This window comes from Rana temporaria, chromosome 3, assembly GCF_905171775.1.
Source record: "Rana temporaria chromosome 3, aRanTem1.1, whole genome shotgun sequence".
Lineage (NCBI taxonomy): Eukaryota > Metazoa > Chordata > Amphibia > Anura > Ranidae > Rana > Rana temporaria.
Window position 1 is genome coordinate 431,741,721 of NC_053491.1, and position 25,034 is coordinate 431,766,754.

Here is a 25,034-nt window from a genome sequence, read left to right on the forward strand (position 1 = left end):
TGAATAACGTCATATACAGTATACCACACTTACCGGGTGTTTTTTATAGTTGAAACATTTGAATTAAGAGATGACACTTTATGCCTGAGAAGGGCAAACGTAAGAACCAAGAGAGTAAAGTTTATCTAAGGAAAAATACAGAGTTATTGGTGAACATTTAAAGGGCACAAATTAACGCAGCACTGTATTTATTAATATATCAGTAAATATATTTTTTAATGCAAGCAAACCTAAGTCCTGCTGTACAGTGGAGCTCAGACAGACTATAAAATTCCAGAATGTTCCTTCAACTAGATAGAAACTGACAACTAAAAACTGTGGCCCGGATTCACGTAGAACCGCGTATCTTTGTGCGGGCGTAACGTTTGTCAGGCAAGTGCTGTATTCTCAAACCAAAGTTGCTGCGGCGTAGCGTAAATAGGCCGGCGTAAGCCCGCCTAATTCAAATGTGGAAGATGTGGGCGTGTGTTATGTAAATTTAATGTGACCCCACGTAAATGACGCTTTTTACGAACGGCGCATGCGCCGTCCGTGAAAGTATCCCAGTGCGCATGCTCCAAATTAACCCGCAAGAAGCCAATGCTTTCGACGTGAACGTAAATGACGCACAGCCCTATTCGCGAACGACTTACGCAAGCGACGTAAAACGTGAAAAATTCGACGCTGTTCCGACGTCCATACTTAACATTGCTACGCCTCATCTGCGCCTCATATAGCAGGGGTAACTTTACGCTGGGAAAAGCCTAATGTAAACGGCGTATCTGTACTGCGTTGGCCGGGCGTACGTTCGTGAATTGGCGTATCTAGCTGATTTATATATTTCTAGGCGTAAATCAGCGTACACGCCCCTAGCGGCCAGCGTAAATATGCAGTTAAGATACGACAGCGTAGGAAACTTACGCCGGTCGGATCTAATACAAATCAATGCGTAACTGATTCTAAGAATCAGGCGCATAGATACGACGCCTCAAACTCAGAGTTACGACGGCGTATCTGGAGATACGCCGGCGTAACTCGTACGAGAATCTGGGCCAGTGGTTCTGCAAAAGCCACAGTTTACAGAAATGTGTATTATGTCGCGTACACACGACCGTTTTTCGCAATGTGAAAAATGTCTTTTTTTTTTAATGTCATTAAAGCGGATCTCCACTCTAAAGTGGAGTCCCGCTGATCGGAACCCTCCCCCCCTCCGGTGTCACATTTGACACCTTTCAGGGGGGAGGGGGGTGCAGATACCTGTCTGCACCCACTTCCGGCCCTACGATACGGGCAAAGGACGGGTTTTTTCCTTCCTTCCCGTCCGTCCCCCCGTTGTATGCTGGGAACACTCGGCTCCCAGCACACAGCGGGAGCCAATCGGCGGGCGCAGCGCGACTCGCGCATGCGCCGTAGGGAACCGGGCAGTGAAGCCGGAGCGCTTCACTTCCTGGTTCCCTCACCGAGGATGGAGGGGGGAGCAGCAGGGTGACGAGCGATCGGCTCGTCATCTGCTGCGATCACCGCTGGACTCCAGGACAGGTAAGTGTCCTTATATTAAAAGTCAGCAGCTGCAGTATTTGTAGCTGCTGGCTTTTAATATATTTTTCCCGTGGCACATCCGCTTTAAAAACGATCGTGTGTGGGCTCCAAAGCATTTTTCGTGACTTTTAAAAATGGGCATTAAAAATTTAGAACATGCACTAAATTTTTGCGTAGTTTTTAACGTCGTAAAAAAATGGTCGTGTGTGGGCTTTAACGATGTGAAAATAACGTGCATGCTCAGAAGCAAGTTATGAGACAGGAGCGCTCATTCTGGTAAAACTAGCGTTCGTATTGGAGATAGCACATTCATCACGCTGTAACAGACTGAAAAGCGCGAAACGTCTCTCACCAAAGTTTTACTAACACGAAATCAGCAAAAGCAGCCCCAAGGGTGGTGCCATCCGAATGGTACTTCCCCTTTATAGTGCCGTCGTACGTGTTGTACGTCAACGAGCTTTGCTAGAGCATTTTTTTTTTCACGATCGTGTGTAGGCAAGGCAGGCTAAAACAATAATCGGGTTGAAAAAAATGTTGTTTTTCTAGACCATTCAAAATGGTCGTGTGTACACCGCATTAGGGTTATGGAATAATTATGTGCTGACAATTATGTCATGATATAAGGGGTCTCCAAACTATGGCCCTCAAGTTGTTCAGGAACTACAATTGCCATCATACCTAGTCATGTCTGTGAATGTCAGAGTGTTACAATGCCTCATGGGACATGTTCCACAACAGCTGGAGGGCTATAGTTTGGAGATCCCTGATCTAGGTTCACACATATGTGATCTCAGACATCGCATGTGATGCGCACCCGCACTGCAAATGCCGATTACATGCAATGTCTGTGCAGTGCGAGTTAAGCCATACAGTTGTATGCAGAGGCGTAGCTTATAGCTTGTGGCCCCCCCTCCCTTCACTTCCACCCACCACTTTCACTGCGCGTGCAAATACACCCAACGCACGGCAAGATAGTCAAAGTGGCTTAAGAGTTTTGCATTCCCAGAGTTCCTCCTTACATCAGAGGACAGGGATAACAGCTGGAGAATCAGAGGACAGGGCTCACCGCTGGAGAATCAGAGGACAGGGATCACCGCTGGAGAATCAGAGGACAGGGATCACCGCTGGAGAATCAGAGGACAGGGATAACAGCTGGAGAATCAGAGGACAGGGATAACAGCTGGAGAATCAGAGGACAGGGATAACAGCTGGAGAATCAGAGGACAGGGATCACCGCTGGAGAATCAGAGGACAGGGATCACCCCTGGCAGATCACTTGGCAGAGCTCCTTTCCCATCCCAGCACTGTATACAGCTCCTCTTTCCCCCCACACTACCCAGGGCTGAAATCGCATTCCTTTACACACAGTCTGTCAGCCTTCATAGGGTGTATCTGGCTTTTATGTTGCCGTTCTGACCTGTCAAATTCTCTGGTCGGGACTGCAGTGTAGTTGCAGTAGGCAGATACACGCTGTGCAGATCGTGGCTGACTGGCTGTGTTGTAAAGGAATGTGATTTTAGCCCTGTGGAGGAGCAGCAGTATAGAGTGCTGTAATGGGAACGGAGCTGAGCAGCCGGGCATACCATCCAGGGTGGAGGGTGTGTTCAAGGGGCTTTGGGGGGGCGCAACTTAGATCTGGGGGGGGGGGGATCCATGTGACACAAAATCTGGAGCCTGCAGCCCCTCAGGGGCCCCTCAGGAGGTGTTAAGGGATTTGTTTTAGCAATTTCTGAAGGTTTCTCTGTCGGTGTTTGCAGGTGTTGGGGGAAGGTCACCTCCAGGAGGGGTGTGTATTTTCCCCAGTTGTCAGGGGAGTGGGGTAAGCGGACATCCTCGGGTGGGTAAAGAGAATCTCAGCTGGTGACTAGGAGACCCTGAGCGGTGTCTTACCTCACCAGTGACATCTGCCCCACAGTGGCTACAGGACGGCACTCTCCCCCTCTTAACTCGCTGAGCTTGGTTACCATTCCATGTTGCCAGCACAGAGTACAGACAATTCCCCATCCTGGGCTGTTCTGGAAACCTAGGCCCATATTCTCAGTGAAGTTACGATGGAGTAACTCAGGATACTCCATCGTAACTCCCTTTTTTGGCCCGTGTATCTATGCTCCTGATTCTTAGAATCATTTTTGCATAGATACACTTAAGATCCGCCATCTGTAAGTCACTTACACTGGCGGATCTTAAATGCAATGACGCCGGCCGCCGCTAGATGGCATTAACGTGAAGGAGTCATTTGCGTATGCAAATGATCCTTCTACGCCGATTCCCGAACGAGTTTGCGTCGCGTTACCGTCGCTAACGTCGTTTGCGTAAGAGGAAACTTACTCCTGCTATATGAGGGGTAAGTTTCCGCAAGTCTCGCGTAGGCCATGTTACGGATGGCGTCGGGTCCCCGTCGTGTTTTTTCGTCGGGTACGTTGTTTTACGTAAGTCATTCTTGAATACGACTTTACGTCAATGACGCACACGTCGGCGTCATTGACGTTTTCCGGCGAGAACTGGAGCATGCGCACTGGGCTTTTTGAAGCTCGGCGCATGCCCAGTTCTTTCGCATCGGGGGCGCGCTTCATTTGAATAGAAGCCGCCCCCTTGGAGATCCGCCAGGCTACGCCGGGACACTTACACTCCGCTGTCCTAACTTATGGAGCAAGTGTTTGAGGAATACAACACCTGCTCCAGTAAGTTGGGACAGCGGAGTGTAAGTGCCTTAAGCGCAGCAGGCGGATATTTAGAGAGAATATGGGCCCTAGTTCCCGAAGCATGGCTGTGGGGCTCTAGGGCAGATTGGAGCTGGACTTTGTGGAGGATATGGTAATATGACACAGAGGCTGCAGGGGCCCCCTGGAGATAGGGGCGGGGTTGCGATTGTGACCCCTGCAACCCCTTATGCTACGCCCATGGTTGTATGGCTGAACTTGCATTCGATTCGCAGAAATAAAAGTGCAGGGACTTTTTTTCCCCTACACTGAAATCGGATCACATGGGTGTTCTCACCTATGCGGTCCGATTCCTATGCAAGTTCACAGTTTGCATTGTGATCTGTGAACTGAACTGGGGGTGTCATTAACAATATATTGATACCCGCAGCGGTTCGCAGAGGGCAGTGTGAACAGCCTGCGGGAGAGATGCTATTCAGGAACCGGAGCTGTAATCGTGCTGGTTACAGCATCGCACAAGTGTGAACCAGGGGAGGCCCGTGCATTAAGGACGCTTGAGCGCCGCCCCCTCTATCCTTGCCGACCCCCTATATGGTTAATGGATAGATCTATGCATTACATGAATCTATCCATGGCTACCACTGCCCTCACCTATTGAGGCGTCCGACACCTTTTCGGATGGCAGGCGCCTGAATTACAGCGGCAAGGGTGTTTATTTGAAGCACCTGATTAGGTTTCAAATAGGGTGGACTCGGAGTGCACAGCATTGCGCATGGAGCCCAACCAGGTGTGTTAGAAAAGAAAATGAATATTTGCTCATCCTAATAGGCTGAATAGCCTTGATCCTATTGGACACCTAGGAGAAAGGGAGGAGACACACGGCGTGATCTCAGAAGGGAAGAGGACATGGAAGCCACAGCCTGTCACCTTGCCCGATGATCCCCGATGTGCCCGCCAATCGGGTAAGTGTCGGTGGACCGGCAAACAGCAGGGGGGGTTATTTGTGGCCCCCCCCAAACAAAAAAGGACCAGCCGCCACTGGTGTGAACCTAGGCTGAATGTTGGATGGTACTATTAGACCACCTTTTTCAGCACGTTCTGTAGATACTGTATAGTGGTGGGAACACTTACATTGAGGCCCTGAGATCTGAGATGCTGAAAATGACTGGTGAGCTACTGGGGACAGGGAAGTTAGCTGGAAATTTAAGGTTACAATTTTTTTTCCAGATAACTCCTATCCATAGCTCTGGTCCATATTGTAGCGCTACCCCCGCAGGAGCCGCTGGACATTGAGTCCCCATTCACATTTTCTGACTCGCAGTCAGAGACAAGGAATCGGTCCATGGACTTGCTTTTGTTGTTTTATTGAGGGAAGCAAATTGGATCGGGTATAGGGATTTTGGGATGCACAACTTGAAGAAACATCAGATGAGGACAACTTCCTTCTCTGTGTACCCAAAAATAAAGATCCTGGACTGCACTCCCACCGGAATAATTGCAGTCTCTATGGATCAGTGGCAAAGTTCTTTTACAATCTGAAGAATACCTCAGGACAAGGGATTGGGATTTAGCTCAACGCTCTCCCTGAAAAGTATGCTATGTCTAGCAGTCTCTCCCCTTGTATGCCCCCCTTGTGCTGATGTACTCACATTGTCCCTTGCTACCCGCTACATTGGGTAAGACTTCTGTTCAGGCCTTCAACTGTTCAGATCCTCCCATACCAGCCTTGGTGTCTTCTGCACAAGACCCAAAGGTAATAGCGATTTCTCTTTTTGGCTTCCTCTCCTTCCTTTCCTCAGCTCCCAGCCCTTGCGTCCCCTCCCAGGCCTCACAACAGCAACCTCAGCACTCCACCTTCCACCTGGCTCTCCTGCAAGCCAGGCTCCAGGGCCTTCTGCCTGGGATTTGGCCAGATTCCCTCTAGCATGCAGATAAGGACCTCCTGGCCTCCTCCTTCTAACTTCCAGAAGCTACACAGAGCCCCCCCCCCCCCCCCAGGGCTGGACTGGGACAAAAATTTGGCCCTGGACTTCATCCAGACTGGCCCACTTTGACAGGTCTCTCCCATGGCGGCCGGACAACTCCCGCACCCCCCCCCCGGCCACCCAAACCCCCTCTCCCCCTTCACTAGCCACTAGCCGTTCTACTTTATTAGAGTAGAATGGCTGGTACTCTTATAGGCAGTACCAGTGGGGAAGCTAGACATTATTTCACCCGGGGCAAAGAATCAGTTTGGTGCCCCTCCTAATGGGACAAGATTAGGCAGAAGTGAGAAACTCCCAGGCCGCTGTCACTGAAGCCGGCCCACTGAGCCATCGGCCCACCGGGAAACTCCATGTAGTCCCAATGGCCAGTCCATCCCTGGCCCCCCCCTGCCCCAAAGCACCCATCCCCACATCTTGAGGGCATGTGGCCTGGTACGGTTCAGGACGGGGAGCGCTCTCTCGTCCCCCCTCTTTTTCTGGGGCCTGCCAGGTTGCGTGATCGGATAAGGGTCTGGTATGGATTTTTGGGGGGACCCCAAGCCATTTTTTTTATTTATTTTGGCGCAGGGTTCCCCTTAAAATTGTATGGAATTTGGGGGGACCCCCGCACAATTTTTTTTTCATTTTGGTTTGGCGTTCACCTTAATAAACATACCAAACCCAAAAGGCCTGGTAATGGACTGGGGGGGGGGGGGGGAATTAATGCTGTTTTTTTCAATGAGTTTTATCTGTATTGCCGAGAACCCACAAAATCATTACAGCCGTGATCAGTTTTAAATGACTTTTTTTCCCTTTAGAAATGTCATTTTGTGCAGGGACAGTTCTGAACACGGGAAAAATGTGCCACTTTACAGGCATACTATAGACACCCCCTAGGCACGAAATTTAAAGTAATATTTCACTTTTATTGTTTCACTTTAAACATTATTAAAATCACTGCTCCCAAAAAAACTTTTGTTTTTAAAACTTTTTTTTTGCATTGAACCATGTCCCCTGGGGCAGGACCCAGGTCCCCAAACACTTTTTATGACAATACCTTGCATATAAGCACTTTTGGTTTTTCATGTTCGTGTCCCATAGACTTTAACGGTGTTAAAAAAAAAAAAAGCCTGTTTGCAAGTTCTGGTGTTCAGCTCATCCTTACTTATATTAGATAGTGATGAAATTATAGGTAATTATAGGTTTTACATGCTTGTCATCTAATGCCCATGGGCACACAAAGAGATGTATTTATAAAAAATTGCAGAACTATTCACCCTTTGAAAATGCATATACATTTTGTTCTGTACAAATGGGAGCAACAACAAATGTTATTAGGCTATCTCCTCACCTGGTCAAATGTTTATCATTCATACTAAATAGTAGAGGTGCACCGAAATGGAAATTTCAGAAACGGAACCGAAATAAAAAAAAATGTCAGGCCGAAACCGAAAATTACTTTTCTTTTTTTTTTAAATAATTGTATGGTAAAACAGTACAGTCAGATTGCAAAAATGTATGGAGCATCCTATCACTGTTCCCCAATTGCCACCTCTTGTTTCTTTTTTTCTTTTTTTTATTACTTTATCACTTTTTTTTTGTAGCTTGTCGTTTTACTTTTTTATTTTTGTATAATTTTCTTATTTTTAATATTATTTTTCTTATTCTTTACTTTTTAATTACTTATTTTATTAATTTAATTATTATTTATTATTGTTTTTAAACTTAACTTTATTGCTATCACAGGGAAAATAATTCCCTGTGTGATAGCAATTGGAGGTGACAGGTTCTCTTTATTAACCCTTTTACCTCCAAAAACAGAAGTGCTTTGGCGGCAGGGACAAGAGCCAAACTAGGCACCCGGGGAGAGGAGGGGGGGGGACAGAGTGCCGAAGATAGAGCCAGCCAAGGGAGGTGTGGGGGGGAAGGACGGATGGCTGCACAGTGCACACATGTTCTACTAGAAAAGAAAGCAACTCACCACCTGTATGCTGAAACTGTCTCCACGCTGCTCGCACACAGCCCCGCCTCCTCCTAACCCCACGCTGTGATAGACAGAACACATTTCAGCATTAGACTTGCATTCTGTCTATCACAGCGTGGTTAGGAGCAGGCTGTGTGCGAGCAGAGCGGAGACAATTTCAGTGTGTGTTTTACCGCTCTGCAATCCCGCGTTGCACGACTAGTCATTATCGGCAATTTTTAAGTTGTTTCGGCATTTCCCCAAAACAGCTATTTTCGGCCGATATGTATCGGCCGCCGATATATCGGTGCTTCCCTACTAAATAGAGTAAGTTGGGAAAATACTGCATTATGACCACTAGATGGAGCTGATGGTCATAGGAAATACATACTTTTTTTACAAGGATCGTCAACTCCATCTAGTGGTCATAGTGCTGTATTTTTCTGATTCACTCTATTTTGCATGAATAAAAAACATTTGACACGGAGAGAAAATAACCGAATAACATTAATTTTTGCCCCCATTTGCACAGAAAAATGTATATGCAGTTTTACAGAACCAAACAGCGATATGTAGGAAACATAAAAATCAAATGAGATACAAGCAGTCTCATAGTATGTACTCACAGCCATTAAAACACACACTGGACCAAGAAAACTCCAGATGAGATCAAGGTGAAGCCAACAGCTAGAGGAAAATATAGCATCACGTAATTTTATGTAAATGTATACTTTGTAAAACACATTTCAATAACACAGCAGCATTTAGAACAGAGGAGGAATAACTGGAAGTATATATGGTGGTGAAGAAAATTTCATGATAGGTGAAGTGGTGAGAGAGGGAGGATATAGACGGAGCGAAGAGCGAGTGATACCGGAGAATAGAACTTTTTATTTTGATTTATAAAACGTACTATTTTTCTGTTCCGTATGCATCGGGCCGCATTGCCGCAGAGACGATAATAATGATGAGAGGAATTCCAAACCCAGCTATACAAACATATGGGAAATGGGAGCGCTGTGATGTCATGTAATTCAAAGCCTGGAGGTTTCGGACTGTCATGAAGAGTAGGGCGCTCTCCAGAGACATCCAGCAGAAGGCACAGAGGAAGGAGAACTGGAGGAGACCAGCAATAACCGCACACAGGATCTGAACAATGGATACATATAATAAAGAAGTAAATAAATAAGGGTCTATTTTTGTTGAGTGATTTTAAAGAAATTGTTTGAACTTCATCCAGGTACCAGTCCGGATATATAGATATTTTGTATACTGTACATATGTTCATAAATGCGTTTCCCTATGATAATAATATTAGAATCTTCAGATATACATAGAAAAGTCTGCTTATATATACCACATTATAGACTTTTTTGTTTTTGTCTGTTTAGCTGAGAGATCCATCTATGATCCTTTACCATTTGTCCTTTTCTTATATAGAATATGTATATATCTATCTCTATCTATCTATCTATCTATCTATCTATCTATCTATCTATCTATCTATCTATCTATCTATCTATCTATCTATCTATCTATCTATCTATCTATCTATCTATCTATCTATCTATCTATCTATCTATCTACACAGTATCTCACAAAAGTGAGTACTCTCCTCACATTTTTGTAAATTTTTTATTATATCTTTTGATGTGACAACAGTGAAGAAATGACATTTTGCTACAATGGTAAAGTAGTGAGTGTACAGCTTGTATAACAGTGTAAATTTGCTGTCCCCTCAAAATCTCAACACACAGCCATTAAAGAGGAAGTAAATCCTCTTAAAAAAAATTGAAAAAAAAAACCCTGCAAGAAAAAGGCATAATGAGCTAGTATGCGTACTTACCTGAGATCGAAGCCCCCGCAGCGGTACTCGTTCCTCTCCTCCAGCGCCGAGTGTCTTCCTCGTATCGCGGTTTAGGAGATATTTCTTGGACCTACAGGTAAGCCTTAATCTAGGCTTACCTGTAGGTCTAAGTGGTCTGTAAGGGTTTACAACCACTTTAATGTCTAAACCGCTGGCAACAAAATTAAGTACACCCCTAAGTGAAAATGTCCAAATTGGGCCCAATTAGCTATTTTTCCTCCCCGATGTCATGTTACTTGTTAGTGTTACATATTTTTAGGTGTGAATGGGGAGCAGGTGTATTAAATTTGGTGTTGTCGCTCTCACTCTCTCATACTGGTCACTGGAAGTTCAACACGGCACCTCATGGCAAAGAACTCTCTGAAAATAATTGTTGCTCTACATAAAGATGGCCTAGGCTATAAGAAGATTGCCAAGACCCTGAAACTGGGCTGCAGCATGGTGGCCAAGACTGCGGTTTAACAGGACAGGTTCCACTCAGAACAGGCCTTGCCACCAAAGAGGTTGAGTGCACGTGTTCAGCTTCATATCCAGAGGTTGTCTTTGGGAAATAGACGTATGAGTGCTGCCAGCCATGCTGCAGAGGTTGAAGGGGTGGGGGGTCAGCCTGTCAGTGCTCAGACCATATGCCGCACGGTGCATCAAATTGGTCTGCATGGCTGTCATCCCAGAAGGAAGCCTCTTTTAAAGATAATGCACAAGCAAGCCCACAACCAGTTTGCTGAAGACAAGCAGACTAAGGACATGGATTACTGGAACCTTGTCCTGTGGTCTGATGAGACCAAGATAAACTTATTTGGTCCAGATGGTGTCAAGCGTGTGTGGCGGCAACCAGGCGAGGAGTACAGATAGCGTTTTGATACTTATGTGATTTAACACTTAACAAAAATATTCAATAAACAATAATAATAAACAAGGACAAGTCCCTACATTCTAGCATGATGGTGGGAGTGTCATGGTCTGGGGCTGCATGAGTGCTGCTGGCACTGGGGAGCTACAGTTCATTGAAGGAACCATTGAAGCTGCACTTATCTGGCGCCCTCCTTGTGTTTCTTTTTTGTAATTTCAGAGATTTGTTCCTGTCTCAGGTGGAGCTACCTACTGAAGTACAACACCCTTCCTATGGGATTTTTATGAACTCCTTATTGACATTATATGAACAATCTTCACATTAATCCAGGGGGGTAAAGGCTAACTCATGTGGTTGGTGCATTAACATTACATTTCAATTGTTGTTTGTGAAAGCACAATTACCTTATTCCCAGTCTGATGAAGGCCAAACAAAACCAGAAGCTGTCCAATGAAGAGACATCCGCACAGAGCTGTCAGGACGGAGCTATGAGCACTTCTTATAGACCGGCACAAGGTGAATGTAAGGATGGACAGACACAAGCAGACAAGGGATACGCTCAGGCCAATCCTAGAGATCAGAATGAGGCCATAATCCTCCTGTAGATGAGAGGGGTGTAACATACATGGGTGGGCCACCAGAAAACAACTTTAATATTTTGCCTTTTACATGCCTTTCATGCAACATTCATTTAGTATGTGGCTTTTGTTCTAGACCTCATTTTGCTGCATTTAGATTTATTAAAAGGCCTGCAGAGGTCTTAGAGAGAAGGTTATTGGTGTCTATTGCAGATGCCAGAGCAATGTGGTTAGTAGGCGTTTACCCAGTCATTAAATCTAATGCAATCTTAAATATGTTATTGTAAATTCAAAGGTCATTTTAAATATTTCAATTCACTTTCATTAAAATAATATCTAGAGATACCTCTAAAGCCTCATACACACGGTCAGAACTTCAAACAAACTTTTCTGTGGATTTTTGTCCGAAGGTAGTTGGCCGGGCACACCCATAGCACACACACGGCAGGACTTTTCTGCAAACTTTCCCAAAACTTTCCCAACATCGCATGGTTTAGAAGAGACAAAACACTATGAATACATAATGAAATACGCCCACTATATATGTATATAAATATTCAGAATATCAACCTTACTATTCTGTTTACAGGCTTCATTATTAAACCTCCCCTCCCACTGACTCCCCCACCCCTCCTGGGTCTCTGTAGGGTCATTCCATCTTTGGCCCCACTATTTTGGGGGTGACCTCTTGTGGTGTCGAGCGAGGGGCTCCATACGACGTGGACAGCTGCTGCGCTACCTGGGATGGGAGCTACCTTTAGTGGACCACCCGATGCTGCCGATTGGACCGCAGTACATCACTGAGACATAACACCAAGGTAAAGGGATAAAAAATGCAACATGCAATATTATCGTTTATAAAAATGCATACAAACGTGTTTGCTTTTATTACAATTTACACATTGCTCTTCTAGTCCAAGGGCTTTTGTGTAAAATCTTAAAAATGTACCCCTTATTACCTAGCCTTAACCATGAGATGCCTAATTATTATGTGTTCCTTTTCAGCTACACAAATTCTCTGAAGAAGACCTCTAAAGGTCGAAACGTTCGTTAGACTGTTTATACTACAATGCACATTTTTGATTGTATAAACACGATTTGTGTACCGTTATTTATACATTATGTAAACGCTGTTTGTGTATCTGCTGCAACTCATGTTCTATCCAATTTTGCTATCCAATTTTGTCCACTTTTGTTCGATTTTTAACATATGAATAAATATAATTTTTTACCACATGGTATCACTTCTCCGTTTCTGAGCTGTGCAATAACCCCATTTGGGACATTTCTTTCATCACATCGCATGGTTTTTCTGCTCTTTCCTGCTCTTTACCGCCACCCTTTGGTAAACTTCTGCTATTGTTGGTTAATTTTAACATTTTAACATCTGGGCATGCGTATTTGTACTTCGGACAAAAGTCCGATGGATTTCTGTACATACGACAGGACTTTGCACCTCAGGACTTTTGTTGCCGAAAAGTTTGTCGGTTTGCAAAACTAACTTTTGTCCGATGAAAACCGAAAAAGTTTGTCCGATGGAGCGTACACACGGTCGGATTTTTTGGAAAACTTACTAATTTTGAAGTTTGTTGGCAAAAAGTCTGATCATGTGTATGGGGCTTTATATCCTATACCAGGGCCTGCACACCCTGCACTCAAGAAACAGTAGACTGTATTTTCACTTACATTGTAATACATTTTAATGTTTCCATCTATGGATGGCAAAAAAAGCTTTTATATATTCTTTTAAGACTGTGTTATACATTGTTCATATGCCACTTAAATGCCCACCTTACCCAATTTCGAATCCATATTGCATTTTCATAGTTTGTTATAAAACTTTACAAACAGGTAATTTTTCTCCTTCACTGATGAACACTGATAGGTGGCACTGATAGATGTCACTGATAGGCACTGATAAGGAGGCCCTGATGGGCACTGGTGGACACTGTTGGGACTGCACTGATAATCTGGACACTAATAATCAGTGCCCTGGTTATCAGTGTATATCTCCCTTTTACACAAGCTGGTTATCTTCAATTCTCTCCTCATGCTGTCAGCATGAGGAAAGGAATGCCGACAACCGGCTTGTGTTTACATCATGATCAGCTGTGATTGGCCCTCTGTCCTAGTGGATGGCGGGCGCGATCATGGGAGGACGTCATATGACTCCCTCCCAGAACTGGCCGGCCGCGCTGTAGCCGTCATTCAGCTATAGCATGGTCGGCAAGTGGTTAAAGGCTCAAAAAAATATTTATCATAACCATCCCCACGTGAAACATGGTGGTGGCAGCATCATGTTGTGGGGATGCTTTTCTTCAGCAGGGACAGGGAAGCTGGTCAGAGTTGATGGATGGCGCCAAATACAGGGCAATCTTAGAAGAAAACCTGTCATGTTTTTCAGGCTCTAGAAAAAACTACGTTTTTTTCAACTTCATCATTAAAACTATGTTGCTTACACACCATCGCGAAAAAAAAAATGCTCTAGCAAAGCTCGGTGACGTACAACACATGCAACGGCACTATAAATGGGAAGTTCCATGCGGATGACGCCACCCTTTGGGCTGCTTTAGCTGATTTTGTGTTAGTAATAGACGATTCGCGCTTTTCTGTCTGTTACAGCGTGATGAATGTGCTTACTCCATTACGAACGGTAGTTTTACCAGAACGAGCACTCCCGTCTCATAACTTGCTTCTGAGCATGCGCGGGTTTTTCACGTCTTTAAAGCCCACACACGATCATTTTTTACAACCCGAAAAACAACATTGTTTAAAACGTCATAAAAAAATAGAGCATGTTCGAAAAGAAAAATTGTCGTTTTTCAGAACCCGAAAAATGCTCTGAAGCCCACACACGATCGTTTTAAATGACATTTTTAAAAAAACATTGTTTTTTACAACCCGAAAAATTAGAGTGTGTACGCGGCATCAGAGTCTGCACAAGACTTGAGACTGTGGCGGAGGTTCACCTTCCAGCAGGACAACGACCCATTGTAGCCAGAGCTACAATGGATTGGTTTAGATCAAAGCATTTGTGTGTTAGAAAGAGAGGCCCGGAACGAAAAGGACAGCCCAGACAATAGAGTAGGGCCGGGCATGACTGTGTGTCTAGTGACACTAAAGGGTTAGGAAAGGGGGTGGAGGTAGGAGGAGCAAGGAGGAGTTGCAAGGGGGGAGTGGCCATAGAAAAGGAAGAGGCGGGGCCAGCGGGGGACAGAAGCGGTTAGGGAGACAAGGAGGAAGCCGGTTTTTTTTCCGGCTCCTCCAACAAAATGGCGTCGGTCGATCGGGTTTTGGCGCGTTTGCGGGCGGAGGCAGCAAGCAGGGGACCGGAATGGCTAGAGCGGCGAGCGGAGGAGTGGATGGCTGATCAGGCTGGTGGATCGGGTTGCGGCGGGAGCGGTGAGGTGACCCCACGCGGGCAGAAGTCGCAGCCTCCGGCCCGCTATTCGCCCGAGCCCTCAAGCAGAAGTAGCAGAGGGGCGCGGAGCCCACCGGGGGGGCGGTCGGCCCCCCCGCCGAAGAAGGTGACGAGGAGGGATGCTGAGGAGACCGAGCAGCTCATACGCCGCCGGCCTCCGTCGGTGGGCGGAGCCACGGGCCGCTTCCCCGGCTGCTGCTAGTGGGGGGAGGACGGATTCTCCCCCCTCTTCGGGATCAAGAGCCCCCCGGGGGGCGAAGAAGGCCTCAAGCCAGCCTGGCATGGCCGCGGGGCCCTCTCCACGTGGGGCCGGCGGTTCCGCAGGTGGGCGGGGCCTAACACAGCAGAGCTCGGGCTCACAAGATGGCGGCGATCGGAGAGAGACAAGCTCTGAGGGGACGTCGGGTGGTCTGCCTGCTACAACAACGAGGGGCAGAGGATCAGGGACGGGCCGGAAGGGGCTGAGGGAAGGCTCCATGGCCCCCAGGTCAGCTTCTCCTGGGGGGCTGTCGCCCACACCGATCCCAATCGGGGAGGACAGGTCGGAGGACGAGCGGTCGGAGGACGAGGAGGAAGAAGAAGGACCGGGGCGGGAGTCAACGGTGGAGGTCCGATCTACGGCTGCGGGGGTCTCTCCCGGTATGCCTGGTAAGTCAACAACTATTCCCGTTTTTTCATTGACTGACGCAGTGTGTGCCTTGTTAGGGGTTGGGGGGGGGTGACTGCAACCCCGCCGCAGGCGGCGGCGGCTGCCCCGGGGGGGGCGGGCGGGGTGCCCGCCTTCCCCGGGTCAGACGCATTACTTTGGGATCTGTTGGGAGGCCTCAGGGATCTGTTGGGACGGGTGTCATCGGGTCAGGGTCCTTCTCCGCAATTGGCCCCGTGGGCACCAGTGGCTGGCGGGGCGGCTGGGGGGGGCGGATTGGATGCGGGGGGGGCGGGAGCGCCCCAACTTCCCCCAGTGGCTCCGGTGGCGGAACAGAGCGGGCAGGAGAAGGGTAAGGCTGGGGGGGCCCCGGAAGTGGCTGCTCGTGCGGATCTGGTACGTATTGCGGATGCGGCAAGGGGCGAGGTTTATATCTGCTTCGAGTGCCCGTTAGGGGCTCACCTAAAACAGGAGGTCAAGGAAAAGATCTACAAAAGTGAGTATGTGGAGATCTTCTCTCTATTACCGTTGGAGAAATTCAACCTAGATAGGGTAAAACCGGATGACTCAAAAAAAGAGGATGAGGAGAAGAGGCGGTATAGGCTTATTCCGCGCACGTTTGTTAACTGGCTTCAGGCGTTCGCCATTATGGCGAGCGTCATAGGAGAAAAGAACCCAGAACATTGTTCTGCGTTATTTGGTTATATGGACTCTATTGGGGAGGCCCACCGGGTTTATGGGGGGTCGGCATGGCTTAGGTATGATGAACAGTTCAGGCAGCGGAGGGCGGTGAGACCTTCCCTGCGCTGGGATCATAAGGATATCAGCCTCTGGATGCGGCTCATGGCGGCGGCTAAGGCCCCGGCGCAGTCCTTTCAAGGTGGGGCCGGGGGTGCGAGCTCCTCAGGACCGTCGGCCGGAAAAAAGTGGGGGGTTTGCTGGCAGTTCAATGAGAACGCCTGCAAATTCGGGGGGTCATGCAAGTTCAAACACGAGTGTTCGGGATGTGGGGGCTCCCACCCCTTGTCAAAGTGTTTCAAGAAAGGAAAGCGTTCCGGCGACGCTGCTCAGAAGAGGGACGACGCCGGTGATGGGGGAAAGGATGCGGCCTTTCCTAAGTAGGTATCCAGATAGGGCGGCGGCTGAGCTATTGGCCTCGGGGTTTAGGGACGGTTTCAGGATACCGTGTTCGCTGGCGGTGGTGCCGCCGGTGGCGCGGAACTTAAAATCGGCCCTTCTGTATCCGGGAGTTGTGGGGGAAAAGTTGGACAAAGAGGTAGCACTGGGCCGGATGGGCGGGCCATTCGCGGTCCCGCCCTTGCCGGATCTGGTGGTGTCCCCGCTGGGGGTGGTGCCTAAGAGGGAACCGAACAAATTCCGTCTTATTCACCACCTGTCCTTCCCAAAAGGGGGTTCGGTCAACGATTTCATCGACCGGGACGCATGCACGGTGTCATACACGTCGTTTGACGCGGCGGTCAGGTGGGTTCGGCGTTATGGGCGTGGGGCGCTGATGGCTAAGGCGGACATTGAAGCCACATTTCGGCTGTTGCCGGTACACCCCGACAGTTTTAGGCTGTTGGGCTGTTGTTGGCAGGGTCAATTTTACGTGGATCAGTGCCTGCCCATGGGCTGCTCTATTTCCTGCGCTATGTTTGAGACCTTCAGCTCCTTTCTGGAATGGGTGGTCAGGGATGTGTCTGGGCTGAACTCGGTCATTCATTATCTGGACGACTACCTCTGCGTGGGGCCGCCTTCCTCTGGTGTGTGTGCGACTCTCCTGTCAACGTTGCAGCACATTGCGGGACGTTTTGGCGTGCCCTTGGCGGCCGACAAGACGGAAGGCCCCACGACGGAGATTAGTTTCCTGGGAATAGTGATCGATTCGGAGGCGATGGAGTGTCGCCTTCCCAAGGACAAACTGGAGGCTTTGCAAACGGAAGTTAGGGAGTTTCAGGGTTTGCGAAAGGTGCAGTTGAGGAATTTGCAGTCATTGCTGGGTAAGTTAAATTTTGCCTGTAGAATCATCCCCATGGGCAGAATTTTTTGCCGACGGCTGTCGGCGGCTACAGCAGGGGGGAAGGCCCCTACCCATTTCATTCGCTTGACGAGAGAGCATCGGGAGGATCTGAAGGTATGGTATGAGTTTCTGGCGTCCTACAACGGCAGATCGATGTGGATGTCCGGCCCGGTGAGTAATTTTGACGTAGAACTGGTGACGGATGCGGCGGGGTCCACGGGCTATGGGGCATTTTTCCAAGGGCAGTGGAGTGCGGGACCTTGGCCTCGGTCTTGGGAGGAGGCGGGCTATCTTCGCAACTTGGTGCTGCTGGAGCTTTTTCCGGTGGTGTTGGCCATTGAGCTTTGGGGGAGGCTTGCAGCAACCTGAAACTTCGGCTGAATTGTGACAACATGGGTGTGGTTCAAGTGGTGAACCGCATGTCCGCGTCTTCACAACCGGTCATTCGGCTGCTGCGGCATTTGGTGCTGAGGTGCCTGCAGCTAAACATTTTTATCTATGCTGTGCATATCCCGGGCATCGATAACACGCTGGCTGACTCCTTGTCTCGTTTTCAGTGGGACAAGTTCAGAGAGCTGGCCCCGGCTGCGGAGGCGGTCGGGGTTCCGTGCCCGGGCTGGATTTGGGAGCTGGCGTTGGAATAGCTGCATCATGGATACGTCAGTCCGTTGGCAAGGCCACGTGGTCTACCTACGCCAAGGTATGGAAGGAATTGGTTGATCTGGGCGCCGAGGCGGGGGTCGCTAGCCAGGGGCCCGATGATCGATTACAGGTGATTTACTTTGTGGCTAGGAACATGGAAAAAGGGGTATCGGTGTCGGCCATTGAGAAGAAGTTGGCGGGTTTGGCATTCTTTTTCAAACTGGTGGGCGGTGTGGATTGGACCAAGGATTTCTGGGTAAAACAGTCGGTAAAGGGCTACAAAAAGGGGCACAAGGTGAAGGATACTAGGAGGCCGGTCTCTTTTTCCAATCTGGTAAATATCTGCGAAGTATTGGAAGAGGTGTGCACAGGGCGTTACGAATGACTGCTGTTCACGGCGGCTTTTTCGTTAGCGTTCTATGGGGCGTTTCGCATCAGTGAGCTTGTTAGCCCTTCCCGGCGGCTGGCCGGGGGGCTAATGGGGGAGGATGTTAAGGTGACAGAGGACAAGGTTTGTGTCAGGCTGCGCAGGTCGAAAACCGACCAGAGGGGCAGAGGGGTGGACGTGGTCCTTTTTTCACTGCCAGGGGCTAAGGTTTGTCCAGTAACGGCGGTCAGAAAATTTTTTGGGGTCAGGCCAGTGGGGGGTGGGCCGTTGTTTCAACATAGAGATGGGTCATTCTTGTCCAAATACCAATTTGTTACGGTTTTTCGTCGGTGCTTGCAGAGAGTGGGATTGGATAGTTCTGCGTATGCTTCTCACTCATTTTGCATCGGGGCGGCTACGGAAGCTGCCAGGTGCGGGATGGATGAAGCGGCAGTACGGAGGATTGGGAGGTGGGAATCCAGGAGGTTCCGTTCCTATGTGAGGCCGAAGCTGGTTGTCGGGTAGGGACAAGGGAAAAAAAGGGGGGGGGAGACAGACCGGTGTGGGTTTTTTATGTCCTGATTCTGATGGGGTGGTTCTTTTCATTGGGGGTTTTTGTGGCCTATTTGTTTCATTTCAGATGGAGGGACTGCACGCCTCGTCTGGATTGTCGGCCATTCATACGTCTGCTGGGGGGCCAGGGGAGCTGACGTGAAGCCTGAAGGCAGACAGTTGGGTATTTCAAGGAGGGAGGCGGTATTGAGGTGGCTGGGGATACCAGGCATGATGTGGGGGAGAGTGGTCCCAGAAGTTGAGCGGTACGCTAGGCTGGATAGGCCCCCCGATGTTTTAGTCATCCATGCGGGAGGCAACGATTTGGGTGTCCGAAAGATCAGGGCTCTGATCACGGACGTCAAAGCGGACATTGAACGGTTGCGAACGGCTTTTCCTTCAACGGTGCTGGTGTGGTCGGATATTGTCGCCCGAACACAGTGGCGCAAGGCCAGGTCCGTGACCAGGATCAATAGGGCCAGGGTCCGGGTTAACCGGGTAGTGGGCAAGTTTGTGGCTCGTCAAGGGGGGCTGGTGGTTCGGCATCAGGAGCTGGAGTCCAACGTGGGCATTTATTTGAGGAAGGATGGGGTACACTTGTCAGACGTGGGGATTGCTATGTGGTCACTGGATTTACAGGAAGGGATACAGCGAGCTCTGAGGGTGTGGGGGGCCCTTAAGGTGTAGGTGTCATCCTTACGGGCTGTGGCGGTAATTTTCTGTTGGTCTTTTATGGTGGCAGGAGAAAACGGGTGAAAATGGGGGTGGGGGGCTCAGCAGTAGTATGGGCCCCTTCGGTGTATTCCAGCGGAAGGCTGGTTGGAATACGGTAATAATTGCACTGCGGGCGGGGGTTGTCTCCGAGCGTACTACACGGACTGGAGGCCTAAGGTTAATGTTTTGCCCGCAGTGTATTGGGTATAATGGTTTATAAGTGGTGGAGAATGGGGGGCTGCCAGAAAAGACCAACAGCGTTGGGTTAATGTATTTGTTACGGATATGCTTGATATGTTCGATTATTTAAAGTGGAGTTTTATGTTATAATGTTTAATAAAATAGGCTGTTGTGGCCGTATTTACTCCAAAGCAAGGTGTGGTCTCTTTACTTTAGAGCTAAGTAGTGGGGTAAGTAAGGGGTTGGAGTATATGGGTCTCAGCGGTCAAAGTTATCAAAGGGTACATCTGGACTACACTAGTCATGGCCCAGTCAAGGTCCAGACCTAAATTCAATTGAGAATCTGTGGCAAGACTTGAACATTTCTGTTCACAGACGCTCTCCATCCAATCTGACAGAGCTTGAGCTATTTTGCAAAGAAGAATGGGCAAAAATTTCACTCTCGAGATGTACAAAGCTGGTAGAGACATCCCCAAAAAAAACTTGCAGCTGTAATTGCAGTGAAAGGGGGTGAAAGGGGGTTCTACAAAGTATTGACTCAGGGGGGCTGAATACAAATGCACGCCACACTTTTCAGATATGTATTTGTAAAACATTTTGAAAACTATTTATAATTTTCCTTCCACTTCACAATTATGTGTCACTTTGTGTTGGTTGATCACATAAAATCCCAATAAAATACATTTACGTTTTTTGTTTGTAACATGACAAACTGGAAAATTTCAAGGGGTATGAATACTTTTTTAAGGCACTGTAGTTAAAAAAATGATATTATGGTGCATTGCGCATCACATTGTGACTTAAGCCCTGTACACACCGTTCCCGTTTCCATCGGAAAATCTGACCGTGTGTATGCCCCATCGGACTTTTTTCAGAGGAATTCCATCGGAGTTTAGTTCTCTTTTACTCCGTCAGAATTCCGATGTGAGTTTGGCCGGGCAAAAGCCTGATCGTGTGTACAGGGCATTAAGCCTTGTACACATGATGAGAATATCAGACGAATGATCGTCTGTTTTTTTTTGCATGCTAGTTACAAAAATACTAGTATGACAGAATACAAGTGATGTAATGTGTTGCATTGTATTGAAATGTATTCTTTTGTTTCCGAGCATGTGTAGTCTTGCGTTCCCCATTTTTTTCGGAAAGAATACTATACTGATTAAAGGAAACTTGTACAATCTGGTATCGTACGAGAAACATTTTCGTGTTTGTCCCTTCAGATCATTTTGGATGAACTGCTGTGATCGGCTCCTGAAAGCTGCGTGTCAGATTATAGCACGATCGCTTTGAAAGCATTATTTTACAGCAGATTTTCTGATCGTGTGTACTAGGCTTCACAATATATGTGAATATATGCAGATTAGCTCACTGTGCAGATAATTATATAACCAATGAATCATGATCCAGACAAGAGGATCATTGGCATGGGTGGTGAGCTTACATATTGCTGGCAAAAATACAAAATACAAATATCTTATATTTGAATGACCAGGTCCTTTAGAAAGAACTTGACGTAGTCACACAACCTCATTCTCCTATGTTTCAATGCCACTTACTGCGATTGCCAGCAATAGATGGGGGCGGTGGACACGTTTTTGTTTCACCTGTGGTGCTTATATTGGTCCAGCAGTGCACCAACACCTTTGCAGCCATTGTGCTATATGCTGAGTGTTTGGTGTGCTCCTGCACCTTTAAGGAGGGGTGGCTCCCCTTCAGTCCACCTGCCCCTATCTATCCATTAGAATGCATGTGCCTCCATTGTGGGGACGCTCATTGTTTAGTGTTAGGACCACAGATTACAGGGTGCCTTGGCGCGGCTCTGTGGCTCACGCATGCGTTTGCAAATGCGTGCGGACAAAACCCTTGTTTTTAACGCATACTGTTAGACAGGTTAATTTGTTTGTTCTGCAGGCTGGTCGGTAAGGGGGCTTGGTTTTTCCCTGGGCATTCCCCAGGTTTTGTTGTTATCATTCTCCTATGTTCCCAGCATATATGTCTTTATAACAAGGTATGAGCAGACATTTGACAATTATAGGTTATTATTATACTTCAATGCATTCCTAACAAATGTTAACTTTTATGTACCGTATATACTCGAGTATAAGCCAAGTTTTCAGCCCTTTTTGGTCCCTTCCGTGATAGGCATTTCCCAGCAGACACTGTGCTCAGTGTTCCGCCTATCACAGACGTTCTCTTGTCCGAGGATGAAAAGATGTCCGTGATTGGCGGAACATTGAACACGGTGTCTGCTGGGAAACTAGGTCCGAGGATGAGAAGACATCCATGATAGGCTGCTGGTAAATGCCTATCACGGAATGGGACCAGGAGGAGACTGCGACTTTTAAACAATGAATAGACGCCCGCAGCCTGTCAAGAATTTTAGGTACACTGACTCGGGCACATGGAGGCTGCAATGGGCACAGTGAAGTTGGGCACAGTGAGGTGGCAATGGGCACAGTGAGGTGGCAATGGGCACAATGAGGTTGCAATGGGCAAAGTGAGGTTGGGGACAGTGAGGTTGCAATGGGCATAGTAAGGTTGCAATGGGCACAGTGAGGTGGCAATGGGCACAGTGAGGTGGCAATGAGCACAGTGAGGTTGCAATGGGCACAGTGATGTTGGGCACAGTGATGTTGGGCACAGTAAGGTTGCAATGGGCACAGTGAGGTTGCAATGGGCACAGTGAAGTTGGGCACAGTGAGGTTGCAATGGGCACAGTGAGGCGTTCACATGGGCATTGTTGACCCTCTTTTCTGCTTACAGTAGCTGCTGCATTCTCACTCTAATACAAAAAGACCCCCCTGGGGGGGAAAACAAAAGAAATGTAGGTGGCAATGGGCACAGTAAAGGTAGCAATGGGCACAATGAGGTTGCAATGGGCAAAGTGAGGTTGGGGACAGTGAGGTTGCAATGGGAATAGTAAGGTTGCAGTGGGCACAGTGAGGTGGCAATGGGCACAGTGAGGTGGCAATGAGCACAGTGAGGTTGCAATGGGCACAGTGATGTTGGGCACAGCGAGGTTGGGCACAGTGAGGTTGCAATGGGCACAGTGAGGTTGCAATGGGCACAGTGAAGTTGGGCACAGTGAGGTTGCAATGGGCACAGTGAGGCGTTCACATGGGCATTGTTGACCCTCTTTTCTGCTTACAGTAGCTGCTGCATTCTCACTCTAATACAAAAAGACCCCCCTGGGGGGGAAAACAAAAGAAATGTAGGTGGCAATGGGCACAGTAAAGGTAGCAATGGGCACAATGAGGTTGCAATGGGCAAAGTGAGGTTGGGGACAGTGAGGTTGCAATGGGAATAGTAAGGTTGCAGTGGGCACAGTGAGGTGGCAATGGGCACAGTGAGGTGGCAATGAGCACAGTGAGGTTGCAATGGGCACAGTGATGTTGGGCACAGCGAGGTTGGGCACAGTGAGGTTGCAATGGGCACAGTGAGGTTTCAATGGGCACAGTGAAGTTGGGCACAGTGAGGTTGCAATGGGCACAGTGAGGCGTTCACATGGGCATTGTTGACCCTCTTTTCCGCTTACAGTAGCTGCTGCATTCTCACCCTAATACAAAAAGATCCCCCTGGGGGGGAAAACAAAAGAAATGTATCCTCCCGGAGATAAAGATGCCAAATGTTGGGCTGTGCCGCATAAAAAAGGGATTTATTGATACAAAAATTTAGCAATCACATATATTCAGACACTTTGACACCCATCACCATTCTCACCCTAGGCTTATACTCGAGTCAATACATTTTCCCATTTTTTTTGGGTAAAATTAGGTACCTTGGCTTATACTTGAGTATATACGGTATATTTTATTCATTAGCCAAAACAGTATGAGCTTACTACTGTCTTATTTAACAATATATTGTCACATTTTCCATTACCTGGATGTCACCGGGTGCCATGAGGACAGCAAAGGTGGACAGGTGGTTGCAGACACAGAAAGTGTTGTTCACTATGTCAGACTTCTTGGTCTCGCATCCACGGTTTGACCAAACCATCATCTCTGTATCCCAGAACACACATTGCACAACGAAGGATGGAGGAACTGCCTACAGGCGAATGTACATTGATGAGATTTAAAAGTACATTGTTTATGTTCATAACAGTCTGAAATAAATCTCCTGTATTAAATACCTATAGTTTAGTGATGGCACGGTCTACTGCATATCTGGACATATAGGCTTGCAAGGAAAACAATCTGGGCAGCCAGTGCTTTCCACTGGTTAATTCACAGCATTCTGCTCTTCATACAAAGAAATACAAGGGACCAGATTCAGGAAGCTATTGCGCCCGCGCAACCATAGGTTGCGCGGCGCAATAGCTGTTTTGCTCCTGCGTAGCGAATGCCCCTGATTCAGGAACATCGCTACGCGGACTGCAGCCTAGGATATGACAGACATAAGCCTCCTTATGCCTTCATATCTCAGGCTGCATTCTTGCGTTGGCCGCTAGGGGGCGCGGCCATTGTGATCGGCGTATAGTATGCAAATTGCATACTACCACCGATTCACAAAAGTTGCGCGGGCCCTGCGCACGCAAGGTACGGAGTTTCCGTACGGCGACTTTAGCGCAAGGCTGCTCCTGCTATAGCAGGGGCAGCCAATGCTAAAGTATAGCCGCCCTTCCCGCTCGTGAAATTTAAATTTCACGTTGTTTACGTAAGTGATTCGTGAATGGCGCTGGACGCCATTCACGTTCACTTCGAAGCAAATGACGTCCTTGCGACGTCATTTGCCGCAATGCACGTCGGGAAAGTTTCCCGACGGAGCATGCGCTGTTCGCTCGGCGCGGGAGCGCGCCTAATTTAAATGATTCCCGCACCCGGCGGGATCATTTACATTAGGCGCCCTTACGCCGGGCTATTTAGCATATCGCCCGCGCAATTTACGGAGCTACTGCTCCGTGAATCGCGGGCATTTCAAAATATTTGCGTGGGCGCATAGCAAAAATCGTTGCCCTTTGCCCACGCAAATATTGCTCCAATCTACCTGAATCTGGCCCAAGGATTTCATGTGATAAAGGAAGAAGGCATCAATCACTTCTCTCTAGTACCGTGTTTCCCCCGAAAATAAGCACGGGTCTTATATTAAT

General features: G+C 48.0%; 1 protein-coding gene across 1 annotated transcript in view; it reads right to left on the minus strand.

The window, feature by feature from the left end:
- Window positions 1-25,034, minus strand: part of LOC120933243 (adhesion G protein-coupled receptor E3-like) — a 115,648-nt gene that overhangs the window by 15,300 nt on the left and 75,314 nt on the right. Inside the window, exons 13-17 of the mRNA XM_040346346.1 lie at window positions 23,825-23,992; window positions 11,227-11,421; window positions 9,019-9,254; window positions 8,732-8,792; window positions 34-125 (exon numbers count right to left, since the gene is read on the minus strand). Coding sequence (XP_040202280.1) covers window positions 34-125; window positions 8,732-8,792; window positions 9,019-9,254; window positions 11,227-11,421; window positions 23,825-23,992 — 752 coding nt within the window. The remainder of the gene's footprint in view (window positions 1-33; window positions 126-8,731; window positions 8,793-9,018; window positions 9,255-11,226; window positions 11,422-23,824; window positions 23,993-25,034) is intronic.